This window comes from Actinia tenebrosa, unplaced genomic scaffold (genome assembly GCF_029948245.1).
Source record: "Actinia tenebrosa isolate PJP-AT-01 unplaced genomic scaffold, QUT_ActTen_1.0 PGA_scaffold4__44_contigs__length_22323623, whole genome shotgun sequence".
Classification (NCBI taxonomy): domain Eukaryota; kingdom Metazoa; phylum Cnidaria; class Anthozoa; order Actiniaria; family Actiniidae; genus Actinia; species Actinia tenebrosa.
The window spans coordinates 8834864-8855942 of NW_028292581.1; the positions used below are offsets into that span (position 1 = coordinate 8834864).

The 21079-nt window shown below is 41.9% G+C and overlaps 3 protein-coding genes across 3 annotated transcripts; 1 reads left to right on the plus strand and 2 right to left on the minus strand.

Annotated features, from left to right (window-relative positions):
- Positions 1-265: 265 nt before the first annotated feature.
- On the minus strand, positions 266-4796 carry LOC116286580 (uncharacterized). The gene is made up of 4 exons (XM_089037266.1): positions 4705-4796; positions 2418-2905; positions 1340-1479; positions 266-800 (listed from the first exon to the last, which is right to left on the minus strand). Exons 2-4 carry the CDS (start codon positions 2842-2844, stop codon positions 693-695), a joined length of 675 nt encoding a protein of 224 aa, XP_088893392.1. The 5' UTR covers positions 2845-2905; positions 4705-4796; the 3' UTR covers positions 266-692.
- A 1043-nt stretch (positions 4797-5839) lies between these two features.
- LOC148906979 (uncharacterized) lies at positions 5840-12589 on the minus strand. The gene is made up of 4 exons (XM_089036714.1): positions 12483-12589; positions 8002-8402; positions 6997-7136; positions 5840-6456 (listed from the first exon to the last, which is right to left on the minus strand). Exons 2-4 carry the CDS (start codon positions 8339-8341, stop codon positions 6349-6351), a joined length of 588 nt encoding a protein of 195 aa, XP_088892840.1. The 5' UTR covers positions 8342-8402; positions 12483-12589; the 3' UTR covers positions 5840-6348.
- On the plus strand, positions 9946-19447 carry LOC148906980 (uncharacterized). The gene is made up of 3 exons (XM_089036494.1): positions 9946-10036; positions 13364-19219; positions 19292-19447. Exons 1-2 carry the CDS (start codon positions 9946-9948, stop codon positions 18829-18831), a joined length of 5559 nt encoding a protein of 1852 aa, XP_088892620.1. The 3' UTR covers positions 18832-19219; positions 19292-19447.
- Positions 19448-21079: the final 1632 nt, after the last annotated feature.

Genomic DNA, 21079 nt, shown 5'->3' on the forward strand with positions numbered 1-21079 from the left:
TTGTTACCCTCCAAAATGAAACTTTTGGAAGAGGGGTGGGGTGGGGACGTTTTTTTGGTGATGTGGCATGACAAAGGAACAGCTCATCGAGCAACATCCAGTGACTTTCTCAGCCCGTGGGGGGAAGGGATCATTGAAAGATTTAGTGCGCCGACCCAGACCTTATTTATTTGCTTCATGAACTTGAACTCCCTTCTTTTTTCTATATTCATTTAGATTAATTCACTACAAAAATCACAGTTGAAATACAAAAGAACACGATCGATTATATGTGATAAACCACAGGAGGTCCAAGTGTTTTTGTGTTTGTGAATGGAATAACATTGAAAGGTTATATTACAGTCAAGGACACTATAATGCATTTATAAGTAGTTATATCATTTATGTCTTCATTTAGCGTCCCTATATCTGACGCATGGTGACAAGAAGACACTAACAGGCTATACAATAATCATTACACATGGTCTACTCGTAAATTTTGACGTATTTCTCATGCACCGAACGGCATCAGAAACCTTCCTATAGTTTCTTTTAACGGTTTCAAAATAAGATAGAATAAAATGCTGATTATATAACTGGCAGAAAAACGATAAAAATTCATTACGTATTACTACTCTACTATCAAGCTCGGTTGTAAACGATAATTTCTGAAAATTAGCGAATACCGTTTAGTTACCATGAGATTTACAACCTCAATTGACTCTTTGTATGCGTTGAACGTGGTCAATCTCCCTCGCCAGCTGACACAAGGCGCAAAGAGCGCAGAATTCAACCGTCAAGTAGTCATTGCACAGTGATCCCTAACGAATGAATGTATATAGAAATCATATACGAATTAATAAACCTCTTTGAGCAGTTAGGTAACGCTGAACAAGGATTTTGAGAATCCGCAATAGCCCGGGGGATAGTATCCCCCAACTTGGGTAGGGGTGTGCCGCCAGGACCTCAAAACCCTGACCCTATCCCAGACCTAAAATTTTGATTTTATATACCCTACCCCAGACTAAAACTAAGAATTGTACACCCTATTCTAGACTAATAGAGGGAAAAGACGGCTATTCAATAGATTGCAATCAATACTTATTGACGTTTTTATCGTTTTTGTGCCGTCAGAAAGCGTAGCCTATTCGCCAGACAAAAACGACCAAATCGTTAACCCTATCCCAGACAAAAGTGATACCCTATCCCAGACAAAATGTCTAAAAATTATACCCTACCCAGACCCAAAAGCCGAAAAAATATACCCTATAGGGCGGCACATGCCCGTATAGCAAATATAGGAGAGTATCCCCCCCCTGGGGCAATAGAGGTTTTACACAGATCACTCTTACATTCATACCTTGATGTTTTGTTCAGTTCTGAATTTTATCCTGAGGCTAAGAAGAGGAAAGGGGCAACAACAGACGAAGCATCTGCCCTCTCCTAGACGTTGAGAAAGGTCACACAACAAATGTTGTTTACAGAAAATCGCATACCAACCTTAAACGAAGAAAAAACTCGTGATAAATAATTGATTTCAAAACAGGTCAACTGTCAGAGCTAACCATAAGCACTGTAACGCCCTCCCCTTAACCCTACTTAACCCATGTCCTCTGTGCCCTGTACCCTGTGTCCTATACATTATGACTTGTACACCCCTTCCCTGTCCCTTGTACCCAACTGTGACCCTGTTTCTGTACCCACTGTTACCCTTTCCCTTGTACCCACTGTGACCCTGTCCCCTGTACCCACTGTGACCCTGTCTCTTGTACCCACTGTGACCCTGTCCCCTGTACCCACTGTGACCCTGTCTCTTGTACCCACTGTGACCCTGTCCCTTGTACCCACTGTGTCCCTGTCCCTTGTACCCAACTGTGTCCCTGTCCCTTGTACCCACTGTGACCCTGTCCCTTGTACCCACTGTGACCCTGTCCCTTGTACCCAACTGTGACCCTGTCCCTTGTACCCACTGTGACCCTGTCCCTTGTACCCACTGTGACCCTGTCGTTTGTACCCACTGTTACTCTGTCCCTTGTACCCAACTATGACCCTGTCCATTGTACCCACTGTTACTCTGTCCCTTGTACCCAACTGTGACCCTGTGTCCATTATCCCTGTGCCCTGTGCCCTGTGCCCTGTGCCCTGTGCCCTGTGCCCTGTGCCCTGTGCCCTGTGCCCTGTGCCCTGTGCCCTGTGCCCTGTGCCCTGTGCCCTGTGCCCTGTGCCCTGTGCCCTGTGCCCTGTGCCCTGTGCCCTGTGCCCTGTGCCCTGTGCCCTGTGCCCTGTGCCCTGTGCCCTGTGCCCTGTGCCCTGTGCCCTGTGCCCTGTGCCCTGTGCCCTGTGCCCTGTGCCCTGTGCCCTGTGCCCTGTGCCATGTGTATTCTTTCCTGTATCATGTGCCTTGTTTCCCAGTACAGAAAGAACGTTTGTACACTTACAAGTGCCACAGTCGTCAAAGCAGCCACACAATCCCGTACTCCACTCTCGTGGGGCAGCACGGGCAGTAACAGGCTGCTGGTTGATCATTACCACGTTTGTATTGCTGGTAGTTTGGGAATGCATTGGTGCCATTTGACCTTGCTGCATCATCATTGGTTGACCTTGCTGCATCATTGGCTGACCTGGCTGCATCGTTATTGGCTGACCTTGCTGCATCATTGGTTGGCCTTGCTGCATCATTGGTTGACCTTGCTGCATCATTGGCTGACCTGGCTGCGTCATTATTGGCTGACCTTGCTGCATCATTGGCTGACCTTGCTGCATCATTGGCTGACATTGCTGCATCATGGGCGGAGCCTGATTGGGGTATTGTTCTGGAGAAGACTGCTGATAATTAGGTGGCGCCTGTGACTTTGGCTCTTCCATTGTTGTCGTCTGTGGTTCACTTATTGTTGGCTCTCTTGACTGATGAACGCCGCGACTGTAACTGATGGAGAAGGAGAAAAAGAAAAAGAAAAAAAAAATAACAGAAAGAAGAAGAAGAAGTTCGAAAACGAAAAGAAAAAGGAAAACAAGAAGATAATGCAAGGAGGAAATTTCGTCGAGCATGCGTAGTAAGAAACAAAGGCTCTGGGTACGAGATTGTCTAAGGAGAAGCTTCCAGGATAATGCGCTTCGAAACTCAGTAAGAACTTCAACAAAAGAGTCATAATTAAAGCTATAGAAATTTTTCAGTCCCACGATTTTCGATTTTTTTAAAAACGTTTTTCCACTACACACCCATGCATGGTGTATTTTAAGGAATTTAGTGACGTATTAATGACTATATGAAAAACTTGTTAAATTCTTTTAAGAAGTTAAAACTTCGTTTGCTGTGTTATTCATAAAGCGGCTATTAGTTAGTGTTAATTTAACCAACGTTGTAGACACACATATATCCTCAAACTCCCTAAATATAATTTGCAATGGAAGGGTCATTTAGCTATGTTGCCGCTAGTTTCTGGAATGGGCTTCCTTCAAAAATTCACAAGTCGAATGATCTTGGTAATTCTAAAAATAATCTAAGGAAGTTATGATTATGTTTTTATAGAAATAGCATGTTCCCCCTAATACATTTTTATAATATTTCAGTTACTTCACTTAAGAATATTTTGAAGTGTCATAATTTTACTGCACTTTATTTGACAGGTTACCGCAAGATCGGAATTCAGATTTGGAATTCGAACGTCACAAAATCGAGTCTGCAAAGGAGAACGAATACATACAATTAACGACAAAAAGGTAATTCCTCTTGTTCTTGGAAAAGGTATGTTGCAATAAGGTAAGTTAGGAAGAGGCAGAGGGAAGCAGAGAAAGGCAGAGGCAGAGGGATGAGACAAACGAGGGTCAACCGTAATAGAATAAATTATAGAATAATATTGCACAGGAAGTAAATAACTACAACGCCGGCCGTTGTGCTGCTCCTTCAGCAGAGAGTGTTTGAATTGACCTCTATGGATGGACGCCTTCATCCATCAAGATCCGAAATTACACTAAAAACTGTAAATACTTCATTAAAAGAATTTCAAAGATGAATTAAGAGTTAACTGTTATCCATTATGTCTTGTATTGGTTTTCTGTTGGTCGCTATCAATAACATAATACAAGCTAGAGCAATGCATACTAACGAATGAGTCTTTCCAAGCACGCCCTAATTTATAATCGCATGCAAGATTCCTAGAAACGTCTCAGTATTAAAAAATCATCAAACGAATTTTACTAATTCGAGTGCAGCAGTACTTTTTTGCTATTTTGTTCATCAATTTCTACTGGATAAAAATGTCATGTTATAGGAACAAGTTGCGTTGATTCTTATTTAATGTTGCTAATCTAGAGATAGGTATGTCAGTATACTGGCTAACTGGTAAAACAGAACCGCTAATCAGTTCTACCGAAGGCAAGCTTCACACTAGCTCCTTCGACAAGATTACGTGGCAAATGAAGAAACAGAGGTCAAATTTCTTAGGAAAAGAGAAGCCTATTAATGTGAAAATGTTTATTTAAGTTTATTTTTCTATATTCACTGGATAAGGTTTTATATATCGGATGGCGCTGCCCACCCTTTGTACAACCAGGCCCTGATGCTCAAGCTGAAACGAAAACGAAATCCTATATTTTGTTCTTTTTTACACTCACTCACTCACTCAGCATTACTCATCTTTTTCAATTTCTTTTCCTAAAGGCTTTGAATATGGAGGAAGGACAGAGATTTTTGGAAGTATTAATTTCGAGAGTAAAGATTCTTACCTGTAGTTCAAGGAAGCGTTAGCGTCGAGGTTTAGCGTATAAAGCGGAATTAGAATCACGGAACTAAACAAAATATAGATTTTTTTACGGTATGATGCAGATAAGAAAAATTATATAGCGCTAATTGGCCTAGAGCTCATAAGAGCGTCACACCGATTGGTCAATTTGATACGCCCCAAAAGAAAGAAAGAAAGAAGAAGAAAGAAAGAAAGAAAGAAAAGAAAGAAAGAAAGAAAAGAAAGAAAGAAAGAAAGAAAGAAAAGAAAGAAGAAAGAAAGAAAGAAAGAAAGAAAGGAAGAAAGAAGGAAAGGAAGGAAGAAAGGAAGGAAGGAAGGAAGGAAGGAAGGAAGGAAGGAAGGAAGGAAGGAAGGAAGGAAGGAAGGAAGGAAGGAAAGAAGGAAGGTAGGAAGGAAGGAAGGAAGGAAGGAAGGAAGGAAGGAAGGAAGGAAGGAAGGAAGGAAGGAAGACAGTAGCACACGAAAAATAAATAAAAATAAATTATTGCCATTCAATATTGTCCCATATGGCACCTCATAAAAAGGACCGTTGCTTAAAAACAGCTTCCCCGGAGCCAAAAAAAAAGTACCATTGAACTCGAATGGCTTCCATACCAATCGGAGCCAATCAAATAGAACCGTGGCTCTCAAGAGACTGAAGTTTGAATATTGAAGAAGTTTAAGATGTAAATTTTAAACATTTCTTGGTAAGTCAATACATTTTCAATACACCAAACCCTTTAATGTTCTGAACGCGCAAAATACTTGGAATGAAGAGTTAATCATTATTGTACAGATAAAAGCAGGCAGGGTATATTCAAATGAAGAACGTTTCATTTTGGGAGAGTTTTGTAATTGGTTACCCTCCAAAAAGTAACTTTTGGAAGAGGGGTGGGGTGGGGACGTTTTTTTGGTGATGTGGCATGACAAAGGAACAGCTTGTCGAGCAACAGTCACGAAGTGACTTTCTTAGCCCTAGGTGGGAAGGGTGGGGACGTTTTTGGTGATGTGGCATGAAAAAAGAACAGCTCATCGAGCAACATCCAGTGACTTTCTCAGCCCGTGGGGGGAAGGGATCATTGAAAGATTTAGTGCGCCGACCCAGACCTTATTTATTTGCTTCATGAACTTGAACTCCCTTCTTTTTTCTATATTCATTTAGATTTATTCACTACAAAAATCACAGTTGAAATACAAAAGAACACCATCGATTACATGTGATAAACAACAGGAAGCCCAAGTGTTTTTGTGTTTGTGGATATAATAACATTGAAAGGTTATATTTATAGTCAAGGACACTATAATGCATTTATAAGTAGTTATATCATTTATGTCTTCATTTAGCGTCCCTATATCTGACGCATGGTGACAAGAGGACACTATTAAAACAGGGTATACAATAATCATTACACATGGTCTACTAAATTTTGACGTATCTCTCATGCACCGAACGGCATCAGAAACCTTCCTAGTTTCTTTTAACGGTTTCAAAATAAGATAGAATAAAATGCTGATTATATAACTGGCAAAAAAACGATAAAAATCCATTATTACGTATTGCTACTCTACTATCAAGCTAGACTGTAAACGAACTTGCTGAAAATTAGCGAACAAGGTTTAGTTACCATGTAACAACCATGTGACAACCTCAATTGACTCTTTGTATGCGTTGAACGTGGTCAATCTCTCTCGCCAGCTGACACAAGGCGCAAAGAGCGCAGAATTCAACCGTCAAGTAGTCATTGCACAGTGATCCCTAACGAATGAATGTATATAAAAATCATATACGAATTAATAAACCTCTTTGAGCAGTTAGGTAACGCTGAACAAGGATTTTGAGAATCCGCAATAGCCCGGGGGGTACTACCCCCCCAACTTGGGTAGGGGTGTGCCGCCAGGACCTCAAAACCCTGACCCTATCCCAGACCTAAAATTTTGATTTTACATACCCTACCCCAGACTAAAACTAAGAATTGTACACCCCATCCCAGACTAATAGAGGGAAAAGACGGCTATTCAATAGATTGCAATCAATATTTATTGACGTTTTTATTGTTTTTGTGCCGTCAAAAAGCGTAGCCTATTCGCCAGACAAAAACGACCAAATCGTTAACCCTATCCCAGACAAAAATGATACCCTATCACAGACAAAATGTCCAGAAATGATACCCTACCCCAGACCCAAAAGCCGAAAAAATATACCCTATAGGGCGGCACATACCCGTATAGCAAATATAGGAGAGAATCCCCCCCCGGGGCAATAGAGGTTTTACACAGATCATTTTTACATTCATACCTTGATGTTTTGTTCAGCTCTGAATTTTATCCTGAGGCTAAGAAGAGGAAAGGGGCAACAACAGACGAAGCATCTGCCCTCTCCTAGACGTTGAGAAAGGTCACACAATAAATATTTTCCACAGAAAATCGCATACCAACCTTAAACGAAGAAAATACTCGTGATAAATAATTGGTTTCAAAACAGGTCAACTGTCAGAGCTAACCATGAGCCCTGTAAAGCCCTCCACTTAACCCTACTTAACCCATGTCCTCTGTGCCCTATACCCTGTGTCCTATACATTATGACTTGTACACCCCTTCCCTGTCCCTTGTACCCACTGTGACCCTGTCCCTTGTACCCACTGTGACCCTGTACCTTGTTCCTACTGTGACCCTGTCCCTTGTACCAACTGTGACCTGACCCTTGTACCCATTGTGACCCTGTCCCTTGTACCCACTGTGACCCTGTACCTTGTACCCACTGTGACCCTGTCCCTTGTACCCACTGTGACCCTGACCCTTGTACCCACTGTGTCCCTGTCCCTTGTACCCACTGTGACCCTGACCCTTGTACCCACTGTGTCCCTGTCCCTTGTACCCAACTGTGACCCTGTCCCTTGTACCCACTGTGACCCTGTACCTTGTTTCCACTGTGACCCTGTCCCTTGTACCCACTGTGACCCTGTCCCTTGTACCCACTGTGACCCTGTCGCTTGTACCCACTGTTACTCTGTCCCTTATACCCAACTGTGACCCTGTCCATTGTACCCACTGTTACTGTGTCCCTCGTACCCAACTGTGACCCTGTGTCCATTATCCCTGTATCATGTACCCTGTGCCCTATATGCTCCATCCTTTGCCATGTGCCCTATATCCTTCATCCTGTACCTGTGCCTTGTATCTCACATCGTATACCATGTGCCCTGTGCCCTGTGCCCTGTACTCTACATCCTGTACCATGTGTATTCTCGTCCTGTATCATGTGCCTTGTTTCCCAGTACAGAAAGAACGTTTGTACACTTACAAGTGCCACAGTCGTCGCAGCAGCCACACAATCCTGTACTCCACTCTCTTGGGGCAGCACGGGCAGAAACAGGCTGCTGGTTGATCATTACCAAGTTTGTATTGCTGGTAGTTTGGGAATGCATTGGTGCCATTTGACCTTGCTGCATCATCATTGGTTGACCTTGGTACATCATTGGCTGACCTGGCTGCATCATTGGCTGACCTGGTTGCGTCATTATTGGCTGACCTTGCTGCATCATTGACTGACCTTGCTGCATCATGGGCGGAGTCTGAATGGGGTATTGTTCTGGAGAAGACTGCTGATAATTAGGTGGCGCCTGTGACTTTGGCTCTTCCATTGTTGTCGTCTGTGGTTCACTTATTGTTGGCTCTCTTGACTGATGAACGACGCGACTGTAACTGATGGAGAAGGAGAAAAAGAAAAAGAAAAAAAGAATAACAGAAAGAAGAAGAAGTTCGAAAACGAAAAGAAAAAGGAAAACAAGAAGATGATGCAAGGAGGAAATTTCGTCGAGCATGCGCAGTAAGAAACAAAGGCTCTGGGTACGAGATTGTCTAAGGAGAAGCTTCCAGGATAATGCGCTTCGAAACTCAGTAAGAACTTCAACAAAAGAGTCATAATTAAAGCTATAGAAATTTTTCAGTCCCACGATTTTAGATTTTTTTAAAAACGTTTTTGAATTAATAACAATCAATTCAAAAGTAAAAGAGTATTCTCAAAACTTCGCACACCAGAGAAACTGAAGTTGGCTTATACTGCTGTTAAAATTAAAGTGCAAGCCAAAGTATTCCGGCTCGCTCGCGTAATAAAATACCCAAAATGTAGTCTGTTACTAACAATTTTCTTTCAATAATATTTCCACTACCCACCCATGTATGGTGTATTTTAAGGAATTTAGTAACGTATTAATGACTATATGAAAAACTTGTTGACTTCTTAAGAGGCAATGTCCACAAGAATCGAACAAATGGTGGCAAGGGTCAAAAAATCAAATTCGCTCTTCTTTTAAAGTTAGATAGGTCATTATTAGATATGAATCCCTGGGTAGTTGGTTTTCGAAAATATTATTTTATTTCCGAGAAAACGGCCACAGAAGAGGTTCGACCGAAACCCGAGCAAGAGACGCTCAAGAGGAGTGAAAATGGACAAACTTTGAACAGAGCGCGCGTAAAAAATAAACCATCTATGACAATTTTTGAACTTTCTTCTTAATGTATCACCCTTTTTCGTTCATTGGACTGGATTTCAAGCTTATTGGGAAAGGGACGAATTTTTGGCGAGGGAAAATAGGAGGCCTGTTTTTACATATGCTAATTAGTTGCCTCAAAAGAAAAAAAGATTTAACTATTGGCAAGTTCTCTGATTGAAATCATATTTATGCTGCAAGTTGAGGAAGAATAGATCTTTTCAAAACTTTAAAGATTGATTTGGGGAAATTAATTCTGACTGCATAGAAACCTGTTGAATTTGGTTGAAATACATGCGAAAATCACGCTTCCCGAATCAACGCAGGACTAAGGATTTTCGTAAAGATTGCCATGAAATTTACCCTGAAAACTAAGAAATTAATGTTTGTGCCGTTGTTTGAAAGTTCAATGTGGTTTGGCAAATATAAGCTCCATTGGAAAGGTTTTGGGATTGTCGGTATATGAGCAAAAAACGCTATCTTTGGTGATTGCGTGACCGAGGTTCCACTTTACGTTCAGAAGTTTGATTACTGTAAAATTCACGCTAAAAATTACGATAGAAACGTTCTTTAAATAGCTTTATAATCTTGTTTTTCCCAAATAAGATTTGGGTCGATAAAAAAGCGGTTTCAACAGTTAGTTTATATATGCATAAATTACGGCGCCTAATGATCACTTGACCCAAGGTCAATGATTTTTAGAGCGATTGATTGCAAATGTTGTTGGGTTTGGTCGTGTCGTACATACTAAAACCATGATGTTTAAAAACAAACATGTAAGAGATTTTCATACAGATTTTCATACGGCGTTACTCGTTGGCAAAATTGAAGTTGGTACAGAGAAGAGTAAGTGAATTCGCAAAGTAATACCGAATAAAGCCAAGAAAGATATATGGGGAGATGTTTCCGGGTAACAAAACGAGTAAGCAGATTCCAGGTCAAGATTCTTAATTTAAATAAATAATACAAGGAATTTTATTGCTATTTGAACTCGACATCTTAGAAATCTTTATATTGACGAAAAAAGCCATACATAGACCTTTAAAATTTTGAAAAAACTGGTCAAATGAAATCGAAATAAACGGGCCAGTGGGGCCAGCCCAAGGGGTGCATTTGTCACAAAATTCAGCTCTAATTTGGCTTTGCTTCATTGACTGACTTAAAGAACATTTCTAGTCGAAAATCTAGTACACAAACATTTTGATAGATGGAAAAACTATGTAAATATCCTACTCGAGTTAAATGAAGGAATCATTGACCAAACGAATTAAACATGGCAGTGAATCAATGTCACATTTAACCAGCAAACATTTCTAACTTCTAAACATCACGATAAGCTACGGTTTTTCTTTCGGCTTTTTCATCGACCCAAATCTTATTTGGGAAAAAAAAGATTATAAAGCTATTTAAAGAACGTTTCTATCATAATTTTTAGCGTGAATTTTACAGTAATCAAACTTCTGAACGTGAAGTGGAACCTCGGTCACGCAATCACCAAAGATAGCGTTTTTTGCTCATCAGTACCGACAATCCCAAAACCTTTCCAATGGAGCTTAAATTTACCAAACCACATTGAACTTTCAAACAACGGCACAAACATTAATTTCTTAGTTTTCAGGGTAACTTTCATGGCAATCTTTACGAAAATCCTTAGTCCTGCGTTGATTCGGGAAGCGTGATTTTCGCATGTATTTCAACCAAATTCAACAGGTTTCTATGCAGTCAGAATTAATTTCCCCAAATCAATCTTTAAAGTTTTGAAAAGATCTATTCTTCCTCAACTTGCAGCATAAATATGATTTCAATCAGAGATCTTGCCCATAGTTAAATCTTTTTTTCCTTTTGAGGCAACTAATTAGCATATGTAAAAACAGGCCTCCTATTTTCCCTCGCCAAAAATTCGTCCCTTTCCCAATAAGCTTGAAATCCAGTCCAATGAACGAAAAAGGGTGATACATTAAGGAGAAAGTTCAAAAATTGTCATAGATGGTTTATTTTTTACGCGCGCTCTGTTCAAAGTTTGTCCATTTTCACTCCTCTTGAGCGTCTCTTGCTCGGGTTTCGGTCGAACCTCTTCTGTGGCCGTTTTCTCGGAAATAAAATAATATTTTCGAAAACCAACTACCCAGGGATTCATATCTAATAATGACCTATCTAACTTTAAAAGAAGAGCGAATTTGATTTTTTGACCCTTGCCACCATTTGTTCGATTCTTGTGGACATTTCAAGTTATGATTATGCTTTTATAGAAATAGCATTTTCACCCTAATACATACAATTTACGAAAAAAAGGTAATTTCTCTTGTTCTTGGAAAAGGTATGTTGCAATAAGGTAAGTTAGGAAGAGGCAGAGGGAAGCAGAGAAAGGCAGAGGCAGAGGGATGAGACAAACGAGGGTCAACCGTAATAGAATAAATTATAGAATAATATTGCACAGGAAGTAAATAACTACAACGCCGGCCGTTGTGCTGCTCTTTCAGCAGAGAGTGTTTGAGTTGACCTCTATGGATGGACGCATTCATCCATCAAGATCCGAAATTACACTAAAAACTGTAAATACCGTACTTCATAAGAAATTCAAAGATGAATAAGAGTTAACTGTTATCCATTATGTCTTGTATTGGTTTTCTGTTGGTCGCTATCCATAACATAATACAAGCTAGAGCAATGTATACTAACGAATAAATCTTTCCAAGCACGCCCTAATTTATAATCGCATGCAAGATTCCTAGAAACGTCTCGGTATTAAAAAATCATCAAACGAATTTTACCAATTCGAGTGCAGCAGTACTTTTTTTGCTATTTTGTTCATCAATTTGTACTGGTAAAAATGTCATGTTATAGGAACAAGTTGCGTTGATTCTTATTTAATGTTGCTAATTTAGAGATAGGTATGTCAGTATACTGGCTAACGGGTAAAACAGAAGCGCTAATCAGTTCTACCGAAGGCAAGCTTCACACTAGCTCCTTCGACAAGATTGCATGGCAAATGAAAAAACAGAGGTCAAATTTCTTAGGAAAAGAGAAGCCTATTAATGTGAAAATGTTTATTTAAGTTTATTTTTCTATATTCACTGGATAAGGTTTTATATATCGGATGGCGCTGCCCACCCTTTGTACAACCAGGCCCTGATACTCAAGCTGTAACGAAAACGAAAGCCAATATTTTGTTCTTTTTTAGACTCACTCACTCAGCATTACTCATCTTTTTCAATTTCTTTTTCTAATCTTTGAATATGGAGGAAGGACAGAGATTTTTGGAAGTATTAATTTCGAGAGTAAAGATTCTTACCTGTAGTTCAAGGAAGCGTTAGCGTCGAGGTTTAGCGTATAAAGCGGAATTAGAATCACGGAGCTAAACAAAATATAGATTTTTTTACGTTATGATGCAGATAGGAAAAATTATATAGCGCTAATTGGCCTAGAGCTCATAAGAGCGTCACACCGATTGGTCAATTTGATACGCCTGTCGCGGCCAAAAGCCACGGAGGAGGACTAGGGCGGAGATCCACACACGCGCCCAATAGTTTTATGTTACAGAGCCGTGTAGCTATAGCAGAAGAACAAAATTGTAAGTTTATTGCATTGCATTTCTTCATATCACGGAATATCGCCAATTAATATGTTTCTTTTCTATTTCTAGTTGTGAACCGTCGCTTATCATCTCATTTTACGGTTTATTCATGCTAGAACTGCTAAAGAATAATTTCAATCGCTGCGTTAAGATCGGAGAGTTCAATCAGTTAAACGAAGTGTAATCAACGTGTATTTTGGGAAATAAAGGCGAGTGTCACAAGTATTCTGCAGCTACATTTCGTTCACAAAAATTTTGATTCCAAACGACGAGTAAAGACAGAAGAAATAACGCTTGAAGTCTTTGAAACTATGGTGAGTTTAGAGTTTTGAAGACCAATGTTATGGATCATTGCACAAGCACGCCAGACCCGAAGGCGCCAACTTCAGATCTCGATAATGACATGCAAATTAATGATAATACCGCAGAGAGGCGCGAAAGAGAGAGAATTCCGACTGAAAGAGGAAGACAAGAACATATTAGAATTTTAAAAAATCGAAGAACAACCGCTCTTCGCGAGGCTTCGAAGAAAAGAACGAAACTTACAGAGCTTCTCTCAGACGAAGAAAATTTGCATCTAGTTTAATCGCAATTTGAAGAGCTTAACTCCTTATTTAATGACTTTCAAGCAGCTCATGAAGCCCTGGTTGAGCATTTGACCTCCGACGATGACAAAGATAAGGAAGATGATTATTTTATCGCCAAACAAAGCGCAGCGCTGGAGTTTCGAAATCAAATAATTCATTGGATTGAGCTAGGAGAAGCACGATTAGCAGAACGAGCCGACCTCTTAGAATGTAATTCAATGTCATCTAAAGGCTCCAAGCACTCGCGCCACTCAAGAAGATCGACGGGTTCAGCTGCTTCAGCCAGAGAGAAGGAGCGCCTCAAGCTGGCCGAGATGATGGCCGAGAGGTCACTTTTGAAGGAGAGACAACGTATTGAAGAGCTTAAACTAGAAATAGACATAGCGAAGTCACGCGCGAGAGAAAGAGTCTATGCCATAATGGAAGCTGAAGAATATGGTGGATTGCCTGCATACTCCAACTCAGCCCCGCCCTTGATGCGGTCTACACCAAGGCAGAGAAGTAATTTCAGCGTTATACCAGAGCAGTATGAAGGAAACGGATTCAAGTGCCCCGACGCTACAACGGAACGCAACGAGCATCGTAGCACAGGGGAAAGGATCACCACGGAAATTCATGCCGCTAGCAAGGAACCCAACGAGCAGTATGGAGAAAACGGATTCAAGTGCCACGACGCTACAACAGAACGCAACGAGCATCGTAGCGCAGAGGAAAGAATCATCACGGAAATTCGTGCCGCTAGCAAGGAACCCAACGAGCAGTATGGAGGAAACGGATTCAAGTGTCACGACGCTACAACGGAACGCAACGAGCAGCGCGACACAGAAAGATTCAGAACGAGAGTCCATGTCGCTACCAAGGAACGTGACGAGCGGTACGAAGAAACCGGATCCATGTACCTCGGCGCTACAACGGAACGCAACGGGCTTCGCGACACAGAAGAAAGGATCAGAGCTAAAGTTCATACGGTTGGCAAGGAACCCAATGAGCCCGATTGTGAAGTAAGAAAGCGGAATACATACGCAAATAAAGGGACTCATTCTGAAAGATCCTTTGCACCTAATATGTATTCTACTCCTTCACCGAATACGTCTTTTACGGAACAGCTATTAATTACTCAATTGGAGCAACACAGAGAAATGCTGTCTTCACAACAAGAAATGGCGGCCGCTATGCGATTGCCCCAACCCAAAGTCCCGTTGTTCAAAGGAGATGTCATCGAGTACAAGTCTTTCATAATGGCATTCGACTCACGCATAAAGTCAAAAACGTCGAGCAACGCAGACCTTCTCTACTACCTCTTCCAGCATCTCGTAGACGAACCAAAGGAACTAGTTGAAGGGTGCTTACACCTTGACCCAGAGCAAGGCTATACTGAGGCAAGAAGACTTCTAGATAAAGAATACGGGGATTCGTATAAAGTATCAGTAGCATACACCAATCAACTACAGAGTTGGCCCCCTGTCAAGTATGATGATGCTCAAGCCCTAAAGAGACTCTCACTATTTCTCATAAAGTGTAGAAATGCAATGAAGAGCATCTCCTACATGGATGTTCTTAATCACACGCCACATTTGCAGGCCGTTGTACAGAAGCTACCTGCCTACCTTCAAAATAAGTGGAGAGACAAAGTCCTCAGTATAAGGCAAGAGGCCCAGAGATGCGCTAACTTTCAAGACTTAGCACAGTTCGTGGAGCGTTCCGCAGAAACGAGTAATGACCCTGTGTTCAGCAAGGAAGCCCTGTGTAAACTAGATGAAAAATCAAGGAGTCCCAGGTTTACGGAGCAGACCACCAAGAAACTCCCGATTCAAGGTAAAAGGAAATTCACAAGAAGCCTAGCGACGTCTTTAGATGGTCCTAAGAGCAGCCAAGACGGGGCCCGGTCAAAGCAGCAAGAAAGGCTGATGAAGTGTCCGCTGTGTGAGAAATCTCACGATCTTGAAGAGTGTAAAGACTTCGTAAAGAAAACCCTGGAAGAAAGGAAGAAATTTATAGCAGAAAAACACCTGTGCTTTGCCTGCTACGGAACCAACCACCGGTCTAAAGGCTGTACCAACAAGAAAGTCTGCAGAACATGCAACAAACCACATCCAACGTCACTCCACGTAGATAACTTCAATCCCAAAGAACAACAGAAATCCAAGGACGAAAGTAAGTCAGTTTCTACGTCCATCGGTAGTACGTGTACTGACACGAAAGAAACTGAAAATAGTCTATCAACCACCACGCAGAATGTCATCCTGCATGCCATTCTACCCGTTATCGTCCGGGCCGAGAACGGAAATATTGCTAAGACATACGTACTTTACGATAACGGAAGTTCGGGCAGCTTCATTACCGAAGAACTAAAGGGACAGTTAGCGATAAAGGGAATCGACACAAGGCTACAACTTGGAACTATGCACGGTTACAGTTCGGTCAAGAGCTCTATCGTTGAAGGACTGACTGTAAGTGATCTGAAAGGTAACAACCCTGTCAAACTGGCTCGTTGTTACACGCGACAAGAAATTCCAGTTAGTCAGCAGCAAATCCCTACTCCCGAGGTAGTTAGCCGATTCCAGAACCTTCGTCAGATAGCAAGTAACATACCTGAACTAGTGACAGACCTCGAGGTTGGTCTTCTACTCGGAAGCGACTGCCCTCTGGCGCTCGAACCCCTAGAAGTAGTTCCAGGCGGAGGAAGCGGGCCTTTCGCCATGCGCCTTCGACACGGATGGACGGTGAACGGTCCACTGCAAGTTGACCCGCAGTCCTCCCGCCTTTTCAATAGCAACAGAATAACAGTGAAAGAAGTGGAGCCCATAAAGGAAGTCATGACTCCCCAGTCTGTTTTAACCATGTTTGAACTTGACTTCAACGACCGTTCGAAGAACTCGGACAGTTATGGTTTGTCACAAGAAGATAAAGCATTTCTTGAAACGGTATCTCAAGGCATTCAACACGTCAACGGGCATTACGAGCTTCCACTACCCTTTAGAAATCCGGACGTGTCTTTACCGAATAACAGGCATCAAGCGGTTAAAAGAGCTGAATGGCAGAAGAAGAAGATGCTGAGAGATAAGAAGTACCATGAAGACTACATTAATTTCATAAACGATACCATCAGCAAAGGATACGCAAAGAAAGTTCCCGACGATAAGCTTACCGCGAGTCAAGGAAAGGTATGGTACATCCCCCACCACGGGGTGTACCACCCAAGAAAACCAAACAAAATGCGGGTTGTGTTTGACTGTAGTGCGAAGTTCGAAGGAATTTCGCTGAACGATATGTTATTACAAGGACCGAATCTTACCAATTCGTTGGTAGGCGTTCTTACTTGCTTTAGACAGGAACCCATCGCTTTTATGGCGGACATAGAGGCAATGTTTTGTCAGGTCCACGTGCCAGAGAGTCAACACGACTTTCTAAGATTTCTCTGGTGGCCGAACGGCGACCTGAGTGCAGACCTCAAAGAGTATCAAATGACAGTTCATCTGTTCGGGGCAGTCTCAACTCCGAGCTGCGCTAATTTTGCCTTGAAACGAGTGTGCGAAGATAATACGTCGGAGTTCAGCCCTCAAGCACTGAACACAATAGAGAACAATTTCTACGTAGACGACTGCCTACGATCGGCCAAAGACACAGCATCCGCCATTAAGCTCGTGAAGGACGTAAGTCAAGCCTGTGCTAGAGGAGGTTTCCATCTCACAAAGTTTACCTGTAACGATCGTGCTGTCATGGAATCAATTCCACAAGAGGAACGTTCTAAAGAAACGAAGTCACTTGATTTGAAGCACGACAACTTGCCGATGGAACACGCACTAGGTGTGCAGTGGTGCGTCGAATCGGACGCCCTTAAATTCCGCATAATCATCAGTGATAAGCCACTGACAAGAAGAGGTATCCTTTCAACGATTTCATCGCTGTACGACCCTCTCGGAATCGTCGCCCCATTTACACTGATAGCGAAGAAGCTGCTTCAAGAACTTTGTAGCGATAAAACTATTGGATGGGACAACGAAATACCAGAAGAGTATCTAGCAAGATGGGAAAAGTGGAGAAGAGAACTACCCCTGCTTGAGAAGCTAAGCGTCAATCGATGCCTGACGCCTCCTGGGTTTGAAAGAGTCATCTCACAACAAGTGCACGTCTTTTCAGACGCGAGCTCGATGGGGTATGGAGCTGTTGCATACCTTCGCCAACGAGACGAAGAAGGCCGCATCCACTGCGCATTCCTTCTTGGGAAGGCTCGGGTCGCACCCGTCAAGACAACTACCATACCGCGTCTTGAGTTAACTGCAGCCACAGTGTCTGCACGCATGGGACGAATGCTCCAAACAGAATTTTACGGAGACCCAAGTTTTAAGTACCATACCGACTCCACAACAGTGCTCCGCTACATTGCCAACCAGCATACAAGGTTTAAAGTCTTTGTGTCAAATCGTATACAGACTATCCGCGATCTGTCAGAAGTAAGCCAATGGAGATATGTCACCACCAAAGAAAACCCTGCTGATGAAGCCTCGCGTGGCCAAGATGCTGAGTCATTTCTAGATAATCAACGATGGATCAACGGACCGCAGTTTCTTTGGGAACCGGAAGAGGAATGGCCGGAACAACCATTCACCATGGGAGACATCTCGGAAGATGATCCAGAGGTCAAAGCAAGTACCGTGAGTCACGCTACAGCAGTTGCTCAACCCTCGCAAGCTGTCAACAAGTTGATCAACTACTATTCAGACTGGTATCGTCTAAAGAAAGCGGTAGCAGTGTTCCTAAGAGTACGAAAGATTTTGCAGACTCGGATATCGCTAAAACAACGGAATACCTATTCTCCCGAAACACTGCCCCCCTTGTCAGTCAAAGACCTTCAAGAGGGAGAAGTAGCCATCATACAGTATATCCAGTCCCAGACGTACCCCAACGAGATAAAGATTCTCAATCCAGATAACGAAAGGACACACGTAGCTGAAAACCCAAAGAAGCAACTAAAGAAAACTAGTTCAATTTACCGTCTAGACCCATATGTGGATCACGGAATTTTACGAGTAGGGGGTCGGCTGAGCCGTGCAGTACTAACCAAAGAAAGCAAACATCCACCAGTCCTACCCAAGTTCAACCATGTAACTACGCTGATCATCAGAGATATACACAAGAAGCTGGGCCATGCCGGCCGCGGTCACGTTCTTGCAGTGCTACGAGACAAGTACTGGGTCGTCAGTGCTAACTCCGCAGTACGCCAAGTTATCTCAAAGTGCGTAACATGTCGTCGATCCCGCGGCAAACCAGAGGAGCAGAAGATGGCTGACCTGCCCAAGGACAGAGTAACACCTGCTCCTCCTTTCACGTGTACAGGCGTAGATTATTTTGGCCCTTACGTTATCAAGGTTGGCCGAAAGGAAGTAAAGCGATACGGTGCCCTTTTCACTTGTCTAGCCAGTAGAGCTGTGCATTACTTCAACAGCGAAGTAAATGGCAGAACCCAAAACGCAACCTAAGGATCGGAGACGTAGTAATCGTGAAGGATGACAGTGCTCCTCGGAACTCATGGACGATGGGACTCGTCAAGGAAGTTGAGCAAGATGAACAAGGCCTGGTGAGAGCCGCTGCCTTGAAGATCGACAAGAGCCAGCTGAGACGACCAACCAACAAGCTTGTGGTCATCTTGGCCAAGGAAGAACAATAGACATTAAACTCATATGATAAACTGTTTGCGTTAAAGAACATTTATAATTAGTTGTTTTTAAGTCAGTAAACCTAGGTTAGGTTTAGGGGCCGGGAATGTCGCGGCCAAAAGCCACGGAGGAGGACTAGGGCGGAGATCCACACACGCGTCCTATAGTTTTATGTTACAGAGCCGTGTAGCTATAGCAGAAGAACAAAATTGTAAGTTTATTGCATTGCATTTCTTCATATCACGGAATATCGCCAATTAATATGTTTCTTTTCTATTTCTAGTTGTGAACCGTCGCTTATCATCTCATTTTACGGTTTATTCATGCTAGAACTGCTAAAGAATAATTTCAATCGCTGCGTTAAGATCGGAGAGTTCAATCAGTTAAACGAAGTGTAATCAACGTGTATTTTGGGAAATAAAGGCGAGTGTCACAAGTATTCTGCAGCTACAACGCCCCAAAAGAAAGAAAGAAAGAAAGAAAGAAAGAAAGAAACAAACAAACAAACAAACAAACAAACAAACAAAGAAACAAACAAGGAAGGAAGGAAGGAAGGAAGGAAAGAAACAAAGAAACAAAGAAACAAAGAAACAAAGAAAAAAGAAACAAAGAAACAAAGAAACAAAGAAACAAAGAAACAAACCAAGAAAGAAACAAAGAAAGAAAGAAACAAAGAAAGAAAGTAGGAAACCAAAAATAAATAAAAATAAATTATTGTCATTCAATATTGTCCCATATGGCACCTCTTAAAAAGCACCGTTGCTCAAAAATAGCTTCCCCGGAGCCAAACAAAATGTAACATTGAACTCAAATGGCTTCCATACCAATCGGAGCCAATCAAATAGAACCGTGGCTCTCAATCCAAAATTATTGACTAACGTCTCATACCAATAATACTTTGCAGCTCTGGGGCATAACAAGAGGGGAAAACACACTTGTCGAGGTAAAGTCTGATCAGTCAATGTTAAAAATACCTCTGGATATTCAAACATAAAATAAAACAGAAAGAAACAGAGAAACTTTGAATCTTGAAGACGTTTAAGATGTAAATTTTAAACATTTCTTGGTAAGCCAATACATTTTCAATACAACAAACCCTTTAATGTTCTGAACGCTCAAAATACTTGGAATGAAGAGTTAGTCATCATTGTACAGATAAAAGCAGGCAGGGTATATTCAAATGAAGAACGTATCATTTTGGGCAAAAAGCAAAGCATGCAAACTTTTGGAAGAGGGGAGGGGTGGGGACGTTTTTGTGGTGATGTCGCATGACAAAGGAACAGTTCGTCGAGCAACAGCCAGTGACTTTCTCAGCCCGTGGGGGAAAGGGATTGAAAGATTTAGTGCGCCGACCCAGACCTTATTTATTTACACAAGCAGTTTAGATTATAATCCAACTGTAAGCTTCATGAACTTGAACTCCCTTCTTTTTTCTATATTCATTTAGATTAATTCACTACAAAAATCACAGTTGAAATACAAAAGAACACGATCGATTATATGTGATAAACCACAGGAGGTCCAAGTGTTTTTGTCTTTGTGGATATAATAACATTGAAAGGTTATATTTATAGTCAAGGACACTATAATGCATTTATAAGTAGTTATATCATTTATGTCTTCATTTAGCGTCCCTATATCTGACACATGGAGACAAGAGGACACTATTAAAACAGGGTATACAATAATCATTACACATGTCCAATGCAAATGTTAAGCGTGGCTCAGAAATGAAATTATCAGGAGTAACAATAGATGAAAAATTAAACTTTGGTACTCACATTAGAGAGGTCTGCAAGACAGCGGCGAGAAAGGTTGGGGGCCTAATGCGCTTACGGAACATGTTGTCCACCAAGACAAAGCTTACTATCTACCTGTCAGCAATACTACCTCAAATAAGGCTGTGTTCCTAATGTATGGCAGAAGGGGGGGAGGGGGGCAGGTGAAATTGAGGGGGGATCGGGAAATTTTTTATCAGAAAAATGGGGGGAATGCACAATTTTTGGAAGAAGCTGCAAGCCTTGCTTAGGGGGCATTGTATTTTATTGCACGACTTTAAGGGGGGGGGGGG